The sequence below is a fragment of the Neopsephotus bourkii genome, unplaced genomic scaffold, assembly GCF_033783945.1.
Source record: "Neopsephotus bourkii isolate Nb327-2 ecotype Australia unplaced genomic scaffold, CSIRO-AGI_Nbou_v1 NB_1637, whole genome shotgun sequence".
NCBI lineage: Eukaryota > Metazoa > Chordata > Aves > Psittaciformes > Psittacidae > Neopsephotus > Neopsephotus bourkii.
Window position 1 is genome coordinate 12004410 of NW_026902112.1, and position 22668 is coordinate 12027077.

General features: G+C 50.3%; 1 protein-coding gene and 1 long non-coding RNA gene across 5 annotated transcripts in view; both read right to left on the reverse strand.

Annotated features, from left to right (window-relative positions):
- LOC133223495 (uncharacterized) overlaps positions 1 to 22668 on the reverse strand; it is a 449146-nt gene that overhangs the window by 202571 nt on the left and 223907 nt on the right. The window lies entirely within an intron of this gene.
- On the reverse strand, positions 1935 to 22533 carry TOP1MT (DNA topoisomerase I mitochondrial). Of its 4 annotated transcripts, XM_061374224.1 has the most exons (16): positions 22471 to 22533; positions 20850 to 20905; positions 18743 to 18815; positions 17302 to 18191; positions 14791 to 14906; positions 12824 to 12945; positions 11096 to 11218; positions 10403 to 10590; positions 9421 to 9565; positions 8473 to 8616; positions 7725 to 7910; positions 7025 to 7093; positions 5772 to 5886; positions 5070 to 5197; positions 4272 to 4366; positions 3068 to 3221 (listed from the first exon to the last, which is right to left on the reverse strand). In XM_061374224.1, exons 4-16 carry the CDS (start codon positions 18105 to 18107, stop codon positions 3068 to 3070), a joined length of 2391 nt encoding a protein of 796 aa, XP_061230208.1. In that variant the 5' UTR covers positions 18108 to 18191; positions 18743 to 18815; positions 20850 to 20905; positions 22471 to 22533. The 4 variants fall into 4 exon arrangements, with proteins under 4 accessions (XP_061230207.1, XP_061230209.1, XP_061230210.1 ...); XM_061374223.1 differs by lacking the exons at positions 18743 to 18815; positions 20850 to 20905; positions 22471 to 22533 and adding an exon at positions 1935 to 2389 and having other exon boundaries at positions 3072 to 3221; positions 17302 to 17731; XM_061374225.1 differs by lacking the exons at positions 17302 to 18191; positions 18743 to 18815; positions 20850 to 20905; positions 22471 to 22533 and adding exons at positions 1935 to 2389; positions 16101 to 16375 and having other exon boundaries at positions 3072 to 3221.

The following is a 22668-nucleotide window of genomic DNA, read 5'->3' on the forward strand; positions in this document are numbered from 1 at the left end:
ATGCCAAGGACACCAGAAAGCTTGAAGCACTGCATGCACCCCTTTTGTGGATCCACTGCCCCATCAATAACAGGGTGAGGAGGAACAGGGCTATGTGGTATGGCAATTACCCAGCTTTTCCACCCCATTAACTCAGCAGAGGATCACAGCACTGATGGGAACCTGCTGGAGGAGAGGCCAAGGACCAAGTTACTCATTTCCCTTTCCTACGGTTTAATACAAACACCTACAGTGGTCATCCAATTGCATCTGACTCCTTTTTCCTGCTACTAGTAAAGAGGACTGTTTCATTAGGGTCTTGGCTACAATTCCTCCCTTATTTGGAATGCAACAAACTTCCTACCACAGTTTGTGGCAAAATACTCACTTTAACCTCTTTCTGAAGGCCAGAAGGCATTCAAACAGGCTGGGCAGAAAACCATCTCCATCCATTTGGACCACACTGGTTACCTCTGTTACATCCAACACGGGTCAAGGCATCCTTGGCACCTCCTGCCTGTTGCTTGTGCAGCTGGTAACTAGTCTACCTTTGCCAGAAACAGATCTTGCCACCGTTCAGATTGATTTAGATCCCTAATTCAGGAGTCTGTTGCCTGCATGAGCTCTTGGGGCTTGGAGAGACAGTTATAGAATCATGTTAAGTCCAGTTAAGAGTGTCACAAGCTGTCGCCTCTCAGCCAAGCAGAGGAACACATCCTGGTGCAGATGTCAGGACAGCATTGGCTTCACCCCTGCATAACCCCTTGTGTTTGTCACTCTGCTATCATGCAGCAGCTCAATTCTGGTAGCTCAGTTCTGTGCATGGGCCCTCAGGGACGAGGCACAACTGGGGTTTGAGACCTGCAAGCAAGCTCTTTGCTCAAGGACAAAGGATTTCCTATCAAGCCTCATCCTCTGTAGACAACTGAGCACACAGACCGCAATAGAGAGGCTGGCTCGGATCTCTGCACATCAGCTCAGAGCAGAGCCACGTCTTGGCTGAGCTGCACAAAGCCTCCACTCACTGATACCCAGGGAAAGAAAGCAACACTTCCAGTTTGAATGAAATGCATTTCCAGGACCTGACTTCCAACCAAACCAGCAGGAGTTGAAACCCAAGAACACGAGGCTGTAAATGAGCACATGGGAAGCACCAAGAGCTTTGGATTAGAGTGACCTGAGCATCAACCCTGAGACGCCACAGAAGGCTGTGCTGCCAATGCAGCAGCTTGCTTAACCTGGGATTCACTGGCGTGCAGGCTCACTACTGCCAGGTACCTGCTGATATCCCTTATTGCTTTCCACTTGAAAGGCAGCCAATTAGGCAGCAAGAACCAGCAGTTTGTGTATCAGACCCTGCCTGCTCCATGTCCATGGGGAGGATGCAGCCTGATGACAAAGCTCTCATCACCAGCACATTGGTACCACCCTCCAAGCACATCCCATCAGAGCTCGGTCCAGCCCCACAGCCAGCATCATTTTTTCCTCATTGTAGAAGGACAACTTAGTTTCTGCTATGGATGCAATGGGCTGAACCAGAGCATCCTGAAGCATGTAGGGCAAAGAATAGCCTCAAATGCAGTATCTTCTCCCAGACCAAGGCTGAACTACACAGAGGTGGTTAAAGAGCACTTGTGTCAAGGTGCATTTCATCCCTCCAACGTGAAACCTGCTTCTTAATCCAGCATCTTCCCCTCCCTCTTCCTCCTCCCATGATATTCACTCCCTCCCACAGCATTTTTCCCTTTTAACTCTGTTTGTGCAATGGCACCATTTTCTCCTGGAGGAGAAAAGGCACAAACCACCCTCACATGTAAAACCCTTCCTCACTTCCTCCCACTGCATCCCTGACCCAAGCCCAGCTCTTGTACTTGGTGCTGTCGTTGCCCTGTGTTCCCCCACTGAACTGGTTCAGAGTCTGAAAAGGGCAGCACAGCTCCACTACATCAAGGAGATAGGATTAGATCGGATCTTGTTTATCAGCACAATTAAAGCTCTCATTCAATCTTCTTCTCATACTCTGGAGGAAGGAAAGAAAAGATCCAAAGCACTTGGCAACTCTGAAGAGGGATTAAAAGTTCACATCAAAGTCAGTGCAGGCGGGATGAGTGTCACAATGCAGCAATACCTGGTTCAACCAGAAACCTGGCGTTTGCTTTTGTGTCCAAAGAAACACACAAAATACCCATATCAAACTCCTTCATTAGGCAAACCCCAGCCCCACTGCCTGCAATGACTGTGCAGAACATACAAAACCAGCTTTCCAATAGCACCGAATGAGCATGAGGTAACAGGAAGGGCATCATCTCAGAATTCAAAGTCCTCAGTGGTCATGTCGATCGCCCAGGCAAACTTTTCCCTCTGTGTCTTGTTGTAGATCTTCTCAATGGGCACACCAAACTTCTTACACCTATACAAAACATGGAATCATAGACTGGTTTGGGTTGGAAAGGACCTTAAGATCATCCAGTTCCAACCTCTGCCATGGGCAGGGACACCTCACACTAGCCCATGTCACCCAAGGCTCTGTCCAACCTGGCCTTGAACACTGACAGGGATGGAGCATTCACAAATTCTCTGGTTCACGCTGTGCCAGTGCCTCAGCACCCTCACAGTAAAGAACTTCTTCCTTACCTCCAACCTGAACTTCCCCTGTTTCAGTTTGAACCCAAATGCATCAGTTGGAATGTTCTGCCCCTATCCCACCCTGCTCCCACCACAATGGTCCTCGTCTCAGGGTGCTGCATCTTTGACCCAAATTTCTTCAGCCCCAAGCTCCTCAAGGAATTAGCTTTGTGTCAATGCCAATGAAGACATGAAAAGGGACCTCTTCTTGCCCTAAACCCAAAAGGAACATCCTGCAACCAGTTATTTGCAGCAAGGGAAGCCTTAGCTTTGGAATGCTCTATCCCTGGCAGTGTCAAGGTAGGTTGGACACAGCCTTGGTGGCATGGTCTAGTGTGAGGCATCCCTGCCCGTGGCAGGGGGTTGGAACTGTACTATCTTAAGGTCCTTCCCAACCCAAATCATTCCATGATTCTATCTGCACATCCCTGAAGGAACATTTACCCCATGGGATGCCCAACGCTTACCAAGCTATACTAATCCTGGGGTCCAGGTAATTCAGCTTGGATGTGCCCAGAGCTATCTGCTTGTTCTCCTCTTTATCTGTGGCCTGGACATTCAACTTGGCGAGCTGCTCTTCCAGCTGCTTCAACTTCTTCTTCTTCTTCGCCACATTGCTGAGGGCAAAGGAAGAACAGCACAGACAGTGTGGTAAAGGGGAAAAGAAACAGAGGTGAAATACAGAGTTCTCCTGGTCTGGTGCTGTGTGAACACTTGATGGGAAGCCAATGAGCTTCAGTTTAGTCTCTACATTGACATTATGTCCTGTAAGGCCCGAACATAGAAACACTCCAGGATGGCAGTTAAAGATGCCATTCAAACTAATCTATTTCTCAAGTACTTTTACCTGGCAAGACACTTTAATAAAGGTTATCACAATCAAGACTGGGCAAGCACAAAGACCAGCATGCAAAGGTCCTCTCCCTCAAATCCAGGCTCCATGAGCAAGAGTTGCCTCTGATAACCTGCTCTGCATCTCACTAACACAGGGAAACAAGAAACCCCAATAGGAGAAGTTAATATACAAGCCTTGTTTCTCTCCTCCAGCCTCATTCTGTCTTTAGGAATTAAGTCACAGTTGGGTTTTGGAAGGTTGGGAGCAAATCTGGACAGACCCCATGCAATAACCCAAAGAAGTGGTGAATGCTCCATCCCTGCAGCACTCAAGGCCAGATTGGACAGAGCCTTGGGTGACATGGGCTAGTGTGAGGTGTCCCTGCCCATGGCAGGGGGCTGGAACTGGATGATCTTAAGGTCACTTCCAACCCAAACCATTCTGTGATTCTGTGATTACTGCAGAGATCAGGCTACAATTCACCACTCCAGCATCCCTCAAGAAAACATGCATAAAGGCCAGTCTGCATATCCCCAGCTCCAATCTCATTCACCATGGCATTTGTAGGATAACCCCAAGCCACTAACTTGGGTTGAAGTCACAGTATTCAGTGAGGTTACCCTATCACAAAGGAATTCTCCTTGGAGAATCTCTTTACAATCCTACTTTGCAAGGAACCCTCCACAAGACCTTGACCCATCTACCAGGCTACCATGGGATAAGAGGTACTCAGTATGGGTACTTCTGTTATGAGCTGCACATCAGGTGTATGACCACACCATCTGAACTGAGATCCCTCTGCACAAGAGGGCTGTAAGGAAGAGTCACTCACGCTTCTGCTTTGGCATCTTTTGTGTCATTGAACTCGTCTTCAGCTTTCTTCAGCTCTTCTTGAGCTTCCTCCACTTTTTGTTTCTTGGCATCGATCTGTGCAGGTAAACACAAAGTCAGGCCATGGTCTTCTCCCCCTCTTCTCCTTTCATTTGACACACAACTCCTCACTTATGAGCCCTACCCTATCCCCAACAACTCAATCCTGCAGCAGTTGCTGGAGCTTAAGCATTTCTTAGCATCTTGCAAAACAGGGACAGGAAAAGAGGTGATGGGTTTAAACTGAAACAGGGGAAGTTCAGGTTGGAGATAAGGCAGAAGCTCTTCCCTGTGAGGGTGCTGAGGCGCTGGCACAGGGTGCCCAGAGAAGCTGTGGCTGCCCCATCCCTGGCAGTGTTCAAGGCCAGGTTGGACACAGGGGCTTGGAGCAAGCTGCTCTAGTGGAAGGTGTCCCTGCCTGTGGCAGGGGCTGGGACTGGGTAAGCTTTAAGGTCCCTTCCAACCCAAACCCATTCTATGATTCTATGAAAAACCACCCAAACCCTGTCCCAAGCTGCTTTGTCCAGCACTTGAGCTTACCCTACTTACCCCTTACCTCTACCCTGGGCTGCTGCTACCTCTGCACTGATTAAAAAGGCCTCTATTCCTGGTTCATCCTCTGTCACGCTTGATCAATGTGATCTCTTCAGGCATCAGGTTATTCTCCCTCCCTCTCTCTATCCTCTACCTCCTCTAAACCCCAAAATAGAACACATTAGAGGCAAGATCATGTCTGGGGCTCTTGTCTGGTCTGTCTCACCTTGGTCCGGAGGATTTGCATTGATTTCTCATGGGTTTTTGGTGTAGACCTCTGATGGTTGCACAGGATGGCCACCGCTCGGTTAGCTCGGTTGTAGGCGAGGAGCTTTTCTGCAACACTGTCTTCAGCTGGAAAGAAACGGAAGCATTACTATGTCTCTGGGATATAGTTGGGAAGTTAGGGAAGGCAGGGAACAAACCAACAGCAAGTTGGTTGCCTTTCCCAAGGGAGAAAAATACTGGCTGTGGAAACTGATGGATGACACTTGAGCATCACTGAGTGATGTACGAGTGACGAAGCACAGTATCCAAGGCAGGCAAAGATAATGCCACCAACCAGCAATGCAAGGAAAGGGAGAAGGATCATGACTAGCACAATCCTCCGTGACCCCCATCATGACCCTCTGTGACCCCCATCATGACCCCCATCATGACTATCATGACCCTCCATGACTCCCATCACGACTATCATGACCCTCCATGACTCCCATCATGACTATTAGTCAGAGAAAGTAGCTATTTCTCACTTAGCACAGTTGCCAACCTTCTGTATGCTCCCTTAAGTTTTTACAATGGACCCTACAACATGGTGCATCACCTACCAAGGAGAAGACCTAGGGACCCAAAGGGATGGATAGACATGGCTGACCCTGCTGGTCACACAAAGCAGCTGGTGATACCACACACACTGTTAGTAACTCACAATTAGTAAGGGCCTTGAGCTGCTCCTGCAGGGTGATGGAGGCGTTGTAGGTCCTGAACACTTTGGCAGTCAAACCATCCATCAGATTCTGGAGGTGTTTGTTCAGGATGGACGTCTGGAGGGAGGAAAACAAGACAGTGAGGGGGAAAGGAAGGAAGAGAACAAGCAGAAGTTGTGACAGGCCCTTCAGGCCCTTCAGACACTGGAAGCTGTTCTGAGGTCTCCATGCAGCTTCTCTTCTCCAGGCTGAACAACCCCAGTGTTCTCAGCCCGGCTCCATATGGGAGATGCTCCAGTCCCTGATCATCCTTGTGGCCTCCTCTGGACCTGCTGCAAAAGTTCCATGTCCTTCTGATATTGAGGACACCAGAACTGCACACAGTGCTGCAAGTGGGGTCTCACCAGAGTACAGTCAACCATTTCTGCTCATCCATGTCCAAAAGGACACATCTCACATCTGACATACATCATATCTGATCTCTGTTCTATGGAGCACATGGGGCTGCATTAGGACTGGAAACAGGAGATGCTAAGAAGTTATCTGTGGTTTGGATTATGCTTTATCTGTATCAAGAAAGCCTGTCCCAGATAAATGCTACATAACCAGACAAGAGCAGGCAAGTGGCTTTGTAGGTGATGCAAGCAGAGTGATGGGTGGCAGCTTCCTATTTCCCATACTGAGGAAGAGGAGGAAGGAGAGTTTTGGAGGGGAGCAGCTTGTGCAGGAAGGCTGCAGCATCTCTCCCCAGCATCCCTGTGCTCCTGCAGCCTCTCACACTTCTGCTGAGCCCCAGCGAGGTGTGAAAGCAAAGAGCTGAGGTTTGACACCTCCGGCAATGCCCCAAGCAGCGTGTGTGTGGGCAAGTGTTCCCAGGCTAAAAATAGAGGCCAAGCAGATGAGTTAGAGGAGGGAAGGAGCAGAAAGCCACCTCCTCAGCAGGGACACAGGTAACTCGTGGGTGCAGGAAGCAGCAGAGCCGGCATTCAGAGAACCAGAGATGCTACCAGTGCAGAAGGAGGATGGAGAACGATATCACAGCATCCCAACAGCCTGTGCCAACAGTTACAGTAATGCCCCTGGAGGGGAGATAGTGAAAACCAGAGTAAGGGGTGCCAGTGATGCAACACCACAGCCTGGAAGCCCGCAGGCTGGACAAGGGTGTCATGGGTTTGTTTCTACTCCCTCTGTGTCACCAGTGCTGCTTTAAAAGCTTCCAACCCCAACTATTCTATGATTCTATGCACCAACTCACTTTGAGCCTGTCAAAGAGGTCATCTGCAGGGCCCTTGTTCTTCATAAACAGCTTCAGGTTCTTGAACACCTAAAAGAAGAGGAAAGGATGGCTTTGGTCAGGGACAAGAGCAAACTACTCCCAGACATCTCATCTCCATCAGTGTCCTCATCCGGACAGTCCCTGATTCAGACTCACAATACACATCCTACCACACCTCCAACCTTCCCAGCTTCAAGGGACCCCAAAGTCACTGCTTTCACAGGCTGTTTTCCCCCATCTCTGCTATCCTTGGCACTCCATTTTCCCCACAAACACCACTAAAGTCATCTACCCCATGGGCAAAGCAAAGGATAAGATACCAATGAGGACAGTTCAAGTCCTAATGCCCACCAGTCAACTGAGGATGCTCCAGCAGGAGACAGGACTTCTCTGGTGGTTTATGGGCTAGAAACCTTCAGCACCTTGAAAGCCCTACCCCAATGTTTGTCCAGGACAGGGTTAACAACTGCGTGTCCTCATCTTCAGGACAGGGTGGCATCATCCACCCCTGTTGCATCTCAAGCACATGCTGCCACCATGGTGTTAAAGGCCAGGAGGCATCTTTGCAAGAGGTTTCAATGCAAATTTGGGATTGGTGACCACTGAATGAACTGAGCCACCCATCTAACACTGCACCAAGCTGTGATGTTGTCACCGCCTCCATTTCTGCCCCACTCACCGGCTCCTCCACGGACACTTTGTTGTAGTAACGGATGGAGTCTTTCCCAAGGAAGTCAAACTCCACCACGTGCTTCTGCCCATCCAGCTCAGGGTGCAGCCTGATGTGCTCCACACGCAGGGAGCAGCAGCCAACTGTGTCTGCGGTCTCACCTTCCTCCTTCTCATTGCCAGCTCGCAGGGCCAACTGGAAGGAGATCACAAGTTACCCATCCCAGCCCACCCCAATTCCCCTTTCCGAGGTTATGTGGGGCTGGAAAAGAGAAGCTGCATGGAGACCTCAGAGCAGCTTCCAGTGTCTGAAGGGGGCTACAAGGATGCTGGAGAGGGACTCTTCATCATCATGAGACCTCATAGCAGCTTTCCAGTATCTGAAGGGGGCATATAGGGATGCTGGGGATGGACTCTTCATTAGGGAGTGCAGTGACAGGACAAGGGGTAATGGGTTAAAACTTAAACAGGGGAAGTTTAGATTGGATCTAAGGAGGAAATTCTTTCCTGTTAGGGTGGTGAGGCACTGGAATGGGTTGTCCAGGGAGGTTGTGAATGCTTCATCCCTGGCAGTGTTCAAGGCCAGGTTGGATGAGGCCTTGGGTGATATGGTTTAGAGCGAGGTGTCCCTGCCAATGGCAGAGGGGTTGGAACTTGATGATCTTAAGGTCCTTTCCAACCCTAACTATTCTATGATTCTATGATTCATCAGGGACTGCAGCAATGGGGACCTGGAAGCCAGATGAGACCATGGATACCTTATCGATGAAGTACAGGGCCACTGCTCTTTGCCGCTCCTTCATCTCCTTGGACTTCCAATCGAGCCGGTACTGGGCACGGATCTTGTGGACGACATCCTTTAAGCGTCGAGCTACCTCATACTTCTCCCAGTCCTTCTGTCCCTGGAAACACAATCAGAGACTTCATCACCAGTGCCCCATCTTCCTTCCACCCCAACCAGTCAAGCCCTGTTCTGCAAGCACCTCCAAAACCTAAATACTGCCCAAACCCCATTGTGTTCTTAAGACTCATGAAGTGGCAAAATCAGAGCAGAAACAGCTCCCATTGGGTTCCTGTGCCCTCTGCTGACTGGTTGGGTTTGGGATCCTGGACAAGTCTGAGTTGCTCATAGTCTGGTGTCCTCCATCAGCTAGCACAGAGCCAAATGGTCAAGCACTGCATGGCCATGACCGCTGCTGCTTGGATACCACCATGGACTGACACAAAGCACTTCAGTTGTGCCCAGCTTCCATGCAGTGTCCTTGATTGCTTTGAAGATTGGAAATAGCTTTAAATCACCTTTCCCTCCCCAGAAAAGCATTCACTCCCTTCCATAGCCCTAGATTGATCCCACCTCCCCTACCATCCATTTAATAGCATAAATGAATTCCACCCCATAGACTCTGGTCTTCTCAGCCCCTGTCCGGCCTTCAACAGCCTTCCCTGGACACACAAGCAGTATGGCACAGGGATGGCTCCGCAAGTAGCAAACCAGTTCACTCAATAGGACTGATGCTTAACAGTCATCTCTGCCCTTTTCCATCACCCAATGGCACACCAGTTTAGCTTAGCCCTTTTTGGGGTGGAAAAGTAAATTTTTGGTGACGTGGCAGCCACATCTCTGCTTTGCCCTGATCTTTCCACATGACTAAAAGCCAGTGGTCCAAAAGGCACCAGCTCTGCCTGAACAGCAGCACCCCTCCAACCTTCAGCTTGGAGCTGGGGTTCAGCATGATGTACTTCAATGTGTGCTGGATGTTCTCTGTCCACGAGGCCAGCCAGGTAACGGTGTTATCGCAGCGCACCTCCTTCCACTTGTGTCCTTGTGGGGGCTCAGGGATCTTGGAGTCCCTGTGGGCAGAGCAGGGTTACAGCCCTCAGACCATGAAGAAACAGGTCATCAGCTCAACCCTTTCTTCACAGTCAGCCAAGGATGATCAAGACTTTGTAGTACTGCTTACAGTAAATACACAGCCCAACCAGAACTGCTCCACAACATGAACTGGATGATCTTGAGGTCCTTTCCAACCCAAACCATTCTATGATCAGGTCTTTATCATTTGGATGCTGAGGAAGACAGAAGGACTTGCTGGGCTGGTGGGGAGGTGTTTTAAATCAAGGTCACAATGCCTTCATATGGGTGGTTTAAGACCAATCCAACTCAAGTAACTTAGAGGGCAAACCCTCTTAATTCAATCACTGCTTTCCCTCCCTCCAGTGAGTATCATGATGCTTCCAGCCAGCAAAAGGGACTCTTGTTTAGGAGGAAAGCCATTCCTGATGTACTTCATTTGGGAGAGGAGGACAGAAGGAATACGCAGTTATCTCTTCTTCAGAGAGACCACAGGAGCACTGCAGTGCTTGCAGTTAACGTTGGGTGAACAGTGTGGGCATCAGTGAGAAGGGAGCTGCCCTAGCAGCTTCCTGCCCACTGTACACTGATAAAGAAACAAAAAGTCAGACCTAATTGCAAAGCACACCCGTGGAGGAGATAAAACGCCACTATCTACCACTATCCCACCACTATCGACCACTATCCGACCACTATCCGACCAGCAAGTTCAGACCTCAGGGTGTGCAAAGGAGTGATTGTAGGAGATACCAAAACCCCACAGAAGCCGTAGATAGAGGTGTGGTGCTCACCCCAGTCCCAAAAGCAGCCCCACGGCTCTTCCCATGGCAACTTACTTGCTGCAGTTGATGATAACATCTTCTGGCATGATCCTCTTCTTCAGCATCCCCATCTTGGGGTGGTCACCACGGCCACGGAAGAGCCCTGGTGGCTCAGTTTTGAAGTTGCCTATCTTCTCCCGGTGCCCATCGAGGATGCAATACCCGTATTCCTCCTGGATCTTATCCGCCTCCTCCTTCAGTTTCTGCAATGAGCATCACACCACAACCACCCCATGGGATGACACCGAAACCCCATAACTTGCAACTACCTATCAGCATCTCTAGAGATACTCAAAGGCTAGAGAGCTAAAAGGGTTAGAGGAAACATGGGTCCAAATCCAATCCCCAAGCACAGCTCACCTCCACCTACTTCACAAACCCTCACAATGATGCTTTCCCAGTGCAATATGCTGATGGAACAAGCCTGTGTGCCACCACCCCCCTAGCAAGTTTCACCATCTCTAGATCAAGCAGAACCCCAAACCACGGTCCAAGGACGACGAGTACCCAGCAAAACTATGGAACATGCAGGATCTACAGATGCAATTTAATGAAGAGGAGGGTGATGGTCATGGGGACAGAGAGATTCCAAAGGGCAAACAGGACAGGGCATAACACAAAGAAAGGAGAGCAGCAGGAGCCAAGATACCCCAGACTGGTCCCAACCCATATCAGCCAGTCCCAGACACCATAGGAAACAGTCCTCACCTGCTTCTCCTCTTTGGGGAGCGCTTTACGTGCCTCATTTTTGTCCACAAAGTACTTGTGGATCGCACTGAAGTCGCACTTGTCCAGGTCCTTGATTACCTTCCGCTCCGCTGAGGTCATCTCCTGAGCAAGAGGTGAGAGGGGATGGGTAAAACGGACTCCACACAGAGCTGCTGCCTATGAGTCTCCTTCACAGACAAGAAAGGAGACCTACATCGAATGGTTTGGGTTGGAAAGGACCTTAAGATCATTCAGTTCCAACCCCGTGCTATGGCTAGGGCCACCTTCCACTAGAGCAGGGTGCTCCAAGCCCCTGTGTCCAACCTGGCCTTGAACACTGCCAGGGATGGGGCAGCCACAGGTTCTCTGGGCACCCTGTGCCAGCGCCTCAGCACCCTCACAGGGAAGAGCTTCTTCCTTGTCTCCAACCTGAACTTCCCCTGTTTCAGTCTGAACCCATCACCCCTTGTCCTATCACTGCAGTCCCTGATGAAGAGTCCCTCTCCAGCATCCTTGTAGCCCCCTTCAGACACTGGAAGCTGCTCTGAGGTCTCCACGCAGCTTCTCTTCTCCAGGCTGAACAGCCCCAGTGTTCTCAGCCTGGCTCCATACAGGAGGTGCTCCAGCCCTGCTCATCCTCATGGCCGCCTCTGGACTTGTTCCAACAGCTCCATGTCCTTCTTATGCTGAGGACACCAGAACTGCACACATTGCTGCAAGTGGGGTCTCATGAGAGCAGAGTAGAGGGGCAGGATCACCTCCTTTGACCAGCTTTTGATGCAGCCCAGGACACAGGTTACCTCTGGGTTGTCAGAACATGCCAGTTCCTCAGGAAAACCAGCAGGAAGCAGCTATCCCATCTATCCCACCACATCCACCCAAGGGCACACAGAGGCCATGGCAGGAGGGCAGGCTGCATGTGGACACCTGAGCTTGCACCCAGAGCAGCAGAACACAGCCAGGTCTGGAGTGCAGCAACCTCTAACCTCTGTTGTGGACACAAGTGGTCCCTAAGCATGACAGCAAGCAGCACCAAAGGTGTCTGGGGACATAAACTGGCCCTAGTAAGGTCTTGCTTTTATTTAGGGACTGAGCTGTGGGACCATGAGGATAATCCTTTAGAGGAACATAGGGATGCTGGGGATGGACTCTTCATCAGGGACTGTAGTGACAGGACAAGGGGTAATGCATTAAAACTGAAACAGGGGATGTTTAGATTGGATATAAGGAAGAAGTTCTTTCCTGTTAGGGTGGTGAGGCACTGGAATGGGTTGCCCAGGGAGGTTGTGAATGCTCCATCCCTGGCAGTGTTCAAGGCCAGGTTGGACAAAGCCTTAAGTGACACGGTTTAGTGTGAGGTGTCCCTGCTCATGGCAGGTGCTTGGAACTGAATGACCTTAAGGTCCTTTCCAACCCAAACTATTCTATGATTCTATGATTTGTGATGTTACCTGCAAGTCCCAGGAATAACTTTCTTATGCAGCATCACTAAACCTCAGAGGGAGCACAGTGTGAAGCCCTGAAGGATGCTGCAGGCAGCAAGCCCCGGTCCAAACCCATAAGGAAATAAACCATATCATTTAGAATCTTACCATTATAAGCCACAAAACTCATCCCCTCCATCCCACACTGTATCCTAGGATCTACCTGGGGACATCAGGTTTAATGCTAAGTGTTTAATGCAGAGGATGGAAGAAGGAGGAAGAGATGGAAGAGGAGGGAAGGTACCTTCCTCCAGTCATTGAAGAAGTTGGTCTGGAAGATCTCTTTGGTTGTATATTCATGATCAAGCATTTTGGCATAGAACGTGGCAACTTCCTCCGTGGCCAGGCTCAGCTTCATGGGTTTGCCTGGGAAGGGAGAGGACCTTTAGCATCAGTGATGGGGACAGCTCAACCCCAGAGCTCCAAGCAATTGGTTGATGAACCCTCATGCTCAACAGTACCCAAATAGGGACGAGGGGCGAGAATGGACATTGGCAGGACTTCAAGCATCCCCTGTGGGATGCTGTAGACTTCAGCCTTGCCTGTGGATCAACACCCAGAGCACTTGCTCAGCAGGATTCTGCTGCAGCCCATCTGCAAACACACACTTCATCTTCTCCAGAAGACTGGAAATCACAGAATAGAATCATGGAATGGTTTGGGTTGGAAGGGACCTTAAGAGCACACAGTTCCAACCCCCTGCCATGGGCATGGACACCTTCCAGTAGAGCAGGTTGCTCCAAGCCCTGTCCAACCTGGCCTTGAGCACTGCCAGGGATGGGGCAGCCCATTTGTTCCCCTGCAGAGCTCCAGGGAGTGGTTCCATTCTCTCCTGCACCAGATGCTGTGGGGTTTGGGGTTCCTGACCTCCACCTGAACTGCAGTGCACACTGGGGCACAGCCTTATAGGAGCCTCACAACAACCTCCATACACCAGCCAGCCATGGTGCCTTCCTACTTTGGGTTGTTGCCTGTCTGCAATCAGCCTTTTCCATCCAGGAATGGTGACATCTTTCAGCAAATGACCCATCCCCACCCAATATCCCAGGCCAAAGCCACCAGCCTGGATGCACACAACACACAGATGGGTCTCCAACAGCTCAGAATGAAGTCCAAACCCTGTGCAGGACCACACAGAGCTGCCAGGGCTCCTCTTCATAGAGCTGGCAACCACATCGATGTCCCAGCAGTGCCCTCTGGTGACAGCATTACCAGACAATTTTCCCAAATTGGCCTTTTTCCTCCTTTTTCTACTCTACAAAGCCCGCAAGGCACAGGAAGCCCATTGGGGCTTAGGAGGACCAAAGTCCCACGGGACTGGGGTTCCTTCCCATCTCTAGCATCCCTTGGTCAAGTCCTGAAGTCCTTCGGTCCTTTATGTGTTTTTCCCCTCAATTTGTTAGAAAACAGCGGAGGGATGAAGCTGAGAGAGGGAAGGAGAAAAGAGCCCACCAAGAAACCAAGCACCTGTCCTGTTGGTCTCAGCCCCTCAGTGATGCACTAAGGTCCTGCAGTGTGATGCATGGGGACATCAGGGACCAGGACCAGGAGCTTGAAGCAGCCCAGCCAAACCCTGCAGCACGTTGGTAGGCAAGTGATGCATTATCAGTCACTGAGGCCATGGGACAGGCAAACTGCATCTCAAAAGCTAAATCCCATTTTCCTGGCTTGTGGGGGAACCATCAGGAGCTGACTTAAAGCCCAAACCCAAAAGGCGTCTTAATGAGGAAACAGATGTGGTCTGGAGGAAATAAACATCTTCACAGCAAGTACATAAGGATTTCAAACAACAGCATCAAGATGTTGCCTTAGGCAGCTTGGGGTCTAGCCACCCCATTGCATGTCCCGCAGCAAGGAGAGGATGGGAACAGAGGTACAAGTCCCAGATCCACACACGGTTGCATTACAGCACTGTCAAATTAGCTGCATAAGAACCCTCACCCTGCTTGGGGTGCTCTGCATGGGCTGGGATGCATGAAGCACCCTGCAGCCATCAGGGTTCATTAGCTCCCAAGTAAACCCATAACTCCTACTCTGTGCAAATCCCTCCAGCTTTAAGCCAGGGTTCCGGCTTTAAAGGGCCTAAATATTCCACTGGATAACAGTGTGTGGTCTGCAATACTTCCCCCCTTATACAAGAGAAGACAGTGGCTCTTTGGCCAGGCAGAGGCCAACTCCACATGCCCAGGTCCCATCAGAAGGTGGACGTACCATTATAATAGAACTGCACATCCTCAGGCAGTGGCTCATAGAGGGGGGCAAAGTAGGGTCCTCGGTGCTCCAGCTGGATCCATTTTATCCCATCTTCTTTCTTCTCCTCTTCCCACCTGCGACAAGTGCACAGGGACCTGTGAGAGCATCCCAACATGGGGTCTAGGATCTTCTCTCAAGAGAAGATGCTCTGAGCAGTGACGGTTGCCATAAAACCCGGGTAAAATGCTGTTGTCTCTGCTCCTGCCTCAGTTTCCCCATTCTTTCAAACAAGGAAGACTGCAATAGAACCTAGGGGAAGGGGTCTTGAAGGAGGAGACACACTTGGTGTGGTCACATAAAGGGATATATGGGGAGAGTGAAGGGATGCATCAGTTAACCAAACACCTGGGCATAGACAGAGACCCCACTGCTGAGCCACAACGGCTGCTTAGTTTGCATAGAAGGGGCTGCAAGCACTAAATTATACCTTCTCTTCCCTCCCTAACCCTCACTGCCTCCTTTTCTTATTAAAGAGCACCCAAACACAGATTAAAAACAAGGTTCAGAGGTTCATGCACATGGGCCAGAGATGAGCAACACACCAATTTAACAGTATACCCATGATCTTAACGAAATAAGATGTTCCTGCATCTCCCCCATCCAGAACAAGCAGGATTTTAATGTCACTGCAAACATTAGGTGTGAGATTAAGCTTTAAAGGGCATTTAAAATACCAAATATATATATATGTACTATATATAGTATATAACACCCACCCTGAAGATCAGAATAGCACTAAGAGATAATCAGAGGTTAAAGTGCTGCTGACACCAGTGCACAGGATCCCTACCCTGCGGCTTCGCACCAGCCCCTTAACCCCAACATCCCTGGGAAAACACAGGGATTTATGGGAAAACACAAGGATTTCACCCCAAGGAAGGAAACACCCCCTGTTGGTGGCCGGACTTGATGATATTAAAGGTCTTTCCTAGCTTATTTAAGGCTGCGATTACGTTTCCTGCTCAGCAGCGCCCCGGAAGCGTTTCTGACCGTTCTCCTCCCCAACAGGAACGGCGGGGGAATACACAGACTGCATGGAACAATGAAATGTGCCAGGAAAGCATAGGAAAAGATAAAAGAAAACCCAACAAGCTACAGAAAATTTGGCCAAAAGCATCATGGAGACAGGAGCCACAAAGGGGATGCGCAGGACACTGCAGCAGTGATTGCAGGACACAGCAGCGGTGATTGCAGGACACAGAATGGCTTCGTTTCTCCTCCCAAACCTATTCAAACCCTCATCCCGTAAAAGCATCACCCTCACTCACCTACCGCAGCCCCCCGAGCCCAACCGCAGGCAAACTGGGGTGAACTGGGGGTGATGGACCCTGCGGCCAAGCAGCAAGGAGGTGAGATGCCGGTACATGGCACCAGTCACCTACAGGTCATCCAATGCGGTCGGATGGATGCTCAGGTCATCCCAAGCATCCTGCTACCCACCCGGGCACGGTAGTGATGGGACCACGGGGGGCATCGCTATGAGAAGGAACCAACGTGTCCGAGCAGCGCAGGTTGTGGCACTTCCCATGTGGCAGGGCAGTGCATTATGGGAAGTGTAGTTCTGCATGTGTTTCGGGGTAAAACTGCCTCAAATCGGGCCGATGCCATGTACCAGCCTCTTGCCTCTGTGCCAGCCCCTCCAAACAAGTCATTATATAGGAAAAGAAAACTAATCACATTTTTCATGCCATCCTGTGCCCCCCAAGAGCCACCCCGTAGGTCCAGGCATCCATGGACACCCCTGAGCAGGGTAACAACCTAAAAGCTCCCCACAGGTTGGGTTTGCAACCGGTTCTAAAGCATCCAGCTCCCTAAATGCTCCTTTATCTTTAGGTATTGGGGTGCTCTGGGTGACAGTGACACCATGTGGCTAAAGCCGCTGCTCCCAGCCACCTCCGAAGGCAAATACAGCATCCATCTGCAACACTCATCCACCCCTTCCCAGTGCTCTCCTATCAGAAAAGCTTGCCTGGATCATCCAAAAACTGCTGCAGAAGGAGGCAAAAAGGTAAATGAAGCCTCTCTACACCTCCCTGTTACAGGTCCCACTGTCTTAGAAGTGGTTTTATTACAGTGGTGTGTGTAAATCATCTCATTCACCAGCCATGAGCATCTCCCTTCTCTGGGTGGGCATCAGCAAAACCACTTCAGGAGGAAAACATATTGTATGTACTGTTATAAGGCTAAAGCATACTATTATACAAGTATTATTGTGGATGCAGACCCTTGTGTTCCCTTACCCTCTTCCTCCTGCCAAAAGCATTGAGTTAGAGGGTTAAAATACAGCAGAGAAGTTAAAATATAGTAATATATAAATATTTTATTTATATAAGATTTATTTATATAAATATATTGTTACTGAGATATAGTAAGAAAAAAGTTTAAGTTTTACCCTAAGAAATAAAGCTAAACCCCCAATTGCATTAGGGTTAGACCTGCCCACAGCCCCAAGGCACACAGGACACTTACCATTTCCACTTCTTTTCAGTGGCCTCTTTTTCTTCCTCTTTCTTCTTTTTAGCCTTTTTATTGCTCTTTTCCCCTCCTTCTTCCTTAGATTCCCTCTTTGGCTTCTTCCTCGGGGTTTCCTCCTCTTCACTCTTCTCCCCCTTCTCTTCCTCTGCCTTTTTAACCGTCCTTTTCCGTGGCACATCTCCCTTCCCTTCCTCACCCTCCTCATCCTTCACCTCTTCCTTGATACCTGCACTCTGTGTCTCTCCACATCCTTCATCCCCTTTCTCCTCCTCCTCCTTCACCCCTTCCCTGTCTTCACTTCCCTTTCCCACCCCATCTTTCTCCTCCAGTTCATCTCCCACTCCATTCGCTCCTTCCTCTTCATTTGCCTTCTCCAGCTCTTGCTCCTCTTCCAGCTTTTCCTTCTTTATTGTCTTCTTCCCCATCTTTCCCACCTTTTTAACCTCCTTGTGCTTCCCCTCTTGTCCCTTCTTCTGCTTTTTCTTCATGCCACCCTCTTTCTTGCTGTTGTTGTTGCTCCCTTTCTTGGCTCTTCCCTGTGCCCTTGTCTTACTGCTGCTCCCATCAGCACTTTCCTCCTTGATGCTTTCCATCGCATCCCCAGGGCTTTCATCCAGTTTATCCTCCTTCCTCCCTCTTTTTCTTTCCACCACTTTATCCTTCCTCCTCCCTCTTTCTCCCAGCAAACCCTTTTCCTTCCGCTTCCTTTGCTTTTGCTTCTCTTTGCTTGTCAGGCCTTGGGCATCCTCTTGTTGCTGTAGGACAGGGAGGTCCAGCTCCTTCTCCTCACTTTCTGTCATAGCAGTGAGGCCCACATCAATCTCCAAAGTCTCTTCAAAGAGGGATGGAGCCTCGCCAGCAACACCATCACTTGGCTTTGGGACCTGCAGGAAGCAGCCATAAGATGGAATGGTTTGGGTTGGAAGGGACCATAAAGCTCATCCAGCTCCAACCCCTGCCACAGGCAGGGACCCCTTCCACTAGAGCAGGGTGCTCCAAGCCCCTGTGTCCAACCTGGCCTTGAACACTGCCAGGGATGGGGCAGCCACAGCTTCTCTGGGCACCCTGTGCCAGCACCCTCACAGGGAAGAGCTTCTGCCTAAGAGCTCAGCTCAGTCTCCCCTCAGGCAGGTTCAAGCCATTCCCCTTGGCCTGTCCCTACAGGCCCTTGTCCCAAGCCCCTCTCCAGGTTTCCTGCAGCCCCTTTAGGCACTGGAGCTGCTCTAAGGTCTCCCTTTCTCTTCTCCAGGCTGCCCCAGCCCAGCTCTCTCAGCCTGACTCCAGAACAGAGCAGAGGGGGAGAATCCCCTCCCTCAACACTGGGAATGGAGAGAGATTATCCCAAAGCCCAGGTGAAAGGAGGAGGTGCCAAGGGATGTGCCCCATGCAGGACTGGGTTTAGGGGGTAAGAGTCCCCCTGCCCCAGTTTCCTTACCCCAACTCCAGCCTTGGTCTTCAAGAGCTGTTGTCCTGCTGCGGGTCCTGCGCTCCTGGGTTTGCGCTGGGATCTACAACAGAAGCACAGACACTTACCACTGCGTTGGTGAGCAGCAGCATCCACCTCCTCCATGGAAAATTAGGGGATGCTCCCAACAAAGCCCTCAAACACAGCAGTACCATGGGTGCCACAGCAGATGGAGATATCCCAAAGCAGCAGCAACTGGCCCGGGTTGCAGCTTATCATAGAATAGTTTGTATTGGAAAGGACCATAAAGCTCACCCAGCTCCAACCCCTGCCACAGACAGGGACCCCTTCCACTAGAGCAGGGTGCTCCAAGCCCCTGTGTCCAACCTGGCCTTGAACACTGCCAGGGATGGGGCAGCCACAGCTTCTCTGGGCACCCTGTGCCAGAGCCTCAGCACCCTCACAGGGAAGAGCTTCTGCCTAAGAGCTCATCTCAGTCTCCCCTCTGTCAAAAAGGAAGGTGGGAAACTCATCTTTGAGTCGCTCATGTTCCAAAAAGCAAAGCAAGACACGAATGACAAAGCAGCAAACACAGCCTAAACCAAGCTTATGTCCTGCAGGTCGAGCCTACATCTCCACAGGGTTGAGGTGACAATGTCACCTTGCACACATGGAAGCTTAGCGTGTCCCTGATGGGTCATTACCACCTCCCAACAGAGCAAGATGCCTGCCAGGCTGCTTGCTGAGCATCCCATTCCCAGCTTGTGATCAGCACTGCCACCAAAGTAAAAGCCCAACAAGTCAACTTACCCAGACCAACCGCAGCCACATTCCTCCAGTCCATGCAAGGCAGGCTTAGAGCTGAGCTCAGGCCCTTACATCAGTCCATAAAGGACTGGCCAGACCCAGTATCCATCTTCCACCCCCTCTTGCATCCCTTAGCAAGGGCAGTTTGGAAGCATGGCCTGATGCTACCCAGGAATGAGGTGCAAAGCCAGGTTTTCTCTCCCAGAGAGGATGCCAATGGTTGTCCTTTGCATCCAGGTGACCACAAAGACCCCCAGTTTCTTCTTTTAGCCAAGCCATCCCATAGACATGGTTCTACAGCATCAAGTGAGACTTTAGGCTCCTTTATAAGAATCCATTTAGGCTGATGCTAAGTTACCAGCCTGTGGGACATGAGAGCAACACAGGGCTCAGGAAAGCCTTTGAGCCTGCTTAGGATGGAGGCAATGAGTCCTCATAACCAAACCAGGCCCTGGATGTCTCCTTGCAGCCAGAACACACCTTACACAATCCCCATTGAACTCATTAGGGTGAATGTCCCAGCAAAACACACTCAGCCCCTCCAATCTCATTAGTAGTCGAGCACATCCATGACTCAGAAGGTCCTGCCACCACTTGGGATCGACTCCTTCCCCACAAGGTCTTATTAGAGGCCTCTCACTGGACATGAAAGCCCCTGTCTCTAAGAGGCAAAGAGGATTAGCCTGCTGAGGACCAGCTTTATGAGCTCAGCTTCCTATCTCTGCCCAGATCTAGCATGGAGCAAAGGGAAGAAACACCCTTTTCCCAGGTTTTGGGAGGCCGGTTGTCCCCACCAGCCTTTCCCCACCGCCTACCTCTGTATTTATGTAGGTATGTGCACCTGAGCAATCACAGCCTGCTGACTCCAGCAGCCTTAGGGAGGTTGGATGGGGACAGGAGCCTCCATTTCCATCCTCAAAGAGCTGAGCTTAGGACATTGCACCAGTCCATGGTGGACTGGTCAGAACCATTGTCCATCTTTCACCCCTCCTGGCATCCCTCAGTAGGGGCAGTTGGGAAGCATGGCCTGATGCTACCCAGACTGATGCTGGGAAGCCGGGTTTCTCCTCCCAAAGAGGATGACAATGGCCCTCCTTCACATCCAGGTAAGCACGAAGCACAATTTGGGGCCCCAAATTCCACCTGTGATGGTTTTTGGCAGGCTTTAAAGTCATTGAAGACACCAGGACATGGCCAAGCTGCCCAACAAAGGCGCTAGCAGCAGGGATACAGGAAGGAAAAACAGGGATGTACAACCCCATGGCAAAAAGAGAAAGGACAAATTTAAAGTTCTCTGGCCAAAAAGCATTGAGGAAGTGGCCCAGCCTACCTTGAAGAGTCTTCCGGCCCCACTGATGGCCCTTGGTGCAGGGTTGATTCAGTTTCCTCCTGAAAGGTATTAATAGTGTTGATATGAGAGAGGTTAGCTCGCATGAGTACCCCAACAGCAGCATCACCCCCAAGCAATCACCTCGTGATAGCCAGCAAGGCAACAATAGCTGTGTCCCATTGACATCCTGCCTTCCTCATCCATCTTGGTGAGGAACCAGCAGCCCAAAACACCTTCTTACAAGTGTTTTTCCAAGCACAAAGAGAACTTCGATGCTTTATAGGCTTAGGGAATCCCCTTCTGACTTCCAACAGCACTGAATAGGTGTTTTATAGAGCAAATACATGTGAAGTCTCACTGCTCCTCAAACACCTGCTCACTGGATGTGTTGCTGCTATAGAAGGGATGGGAGGGCTCCAAACCAAAGATGCATCAAATAGCAGCTTATGTGAATCCACACCAGCTTGGTCCTTGGAAGATTAAATGACCCTTATAGCAGATGGCAAGAGGGAAGGAGAGATGGGGGCAAAGCCACAAGGTGGGAAATACAACAAGGGTGACCAGAGGGCAAGGAAAAGAAGAGAAAGCAGAAGGGAAAAGGAAAATATAAGGAAAAATGGGGACAGGACGAGAGGAAAATGAGCTCAGAGGGGACTCCAACAGAGCCCAGGGAATAACCAGAAGTGTTTGCACACTTGTTTTCAAAGCCGAAGCCAGGTTGTTCTGCATCTGACCATGCAGCACCCTGAAACCCAACCCAGCTTCACCCAGCACATCAAGGCTCTCGCTCTAAATCCCAACTTCCCCAAGTTTCTCTTCCGAAGGCTTTCAAGGGAGGCCAAAACCACACAGGGATTTGTTTGAAAGCCGCTGCTGAGAAGCTGCTAGGTTAAAACTCATTAAAGGGGGAAAAAAACCTGACTTAATTACAGGTTGGTTACAGCAACATAACCTTCTGTTCCCTGGGAATACGCCTGCTCTCGACTTCACAATCCTTCAGTGCTGTCAGCAAGCGGGTTGGGAAGTTCAGGAGCAGACAGCCACGGTCTTCCAAAACACATCCTGCATGCAAATGCCTGGAGCTTGCACTGGGAACACCAGGACATGGACCACAGGCACCCCTGAGGGGTTTCAGTGCTGCAGCATTAATAGCATCCATGCAGGAGGGTTTGCTGACGTTACAGACCCTGTTTGCAAGAGGGATAGAGGCTCATCGTGGGCAGGAGAAAAAGCATCTCTGCTGGGTTTTGGGGTATAAGTGTAACATAATGTCAGCAAAACATAATGGAGAGGGAATTTGTGTTCCTAGCATCATCCAGGAGCAGCAGTGAAGACAAAATGCCTCAGAAAGGGATGTTATCAGGATGAGTCTTGTGCTTGGGAAGTGATATAGACACCCAGGTGCTCCCTATTAATGCCAGTTCATGCTCTTGTTCCAGCTCCAAGACATGACTGATTGAACCCCCAAACCACCTGCAGTTGAGCTTTACTGTTTAACTTAGTCCAACACACTCAAAGGATCCCTTTCAGATGCACAAGTCAGACAACACCATCCCCACAGCTCCCTTGAGAGCAACCCACGAGCACTCCTTAATTCTTAGGCACAGAGATCACCACGTACCAACCCAGGAGCGGCTTCCTCCTCTGCTTGGATCCCATCCTGCAGGCTCAAACCGAGTCCTTTCCCTTCAGCCTCTTGCGTTAGAGAGCTTCTTGGCCAAAAAGGAGAAGAAGAACACAAGGTTTTCCCCTATTAAAAGCCACCTTTTTGATGCTCAAAGCAGACCAGGGAGAGCAGAGATGGACACTGCACTCCCAT

Excerpts from the sequence above, each read along its gene's own strand:
- TOP1MT (XM_061374224.1), bottom strand. The coding sequence starts at position 18,107 with ATGACAGAAAGTGAGGAGAAGGAGCTGGACCTCCCTGTCCTACAGCAA. Across the intron at positions 14,907-17,301 it reads ACTGAAAAGAAGTGGAAATG|GTGGGAAGAGGAGAAGAAAG; the intron begins GTAAGTGTCCTG and ends CACTTGTCGCAG. Across the intron at positions 7,094-7,724 it reads AAGTGTCCGTGGAGGAGCCG|GTGTTCAAGAACCTGAAGCT; the intron begins GTGAGTGGGGCA and ends CTCTTCTTTTAG.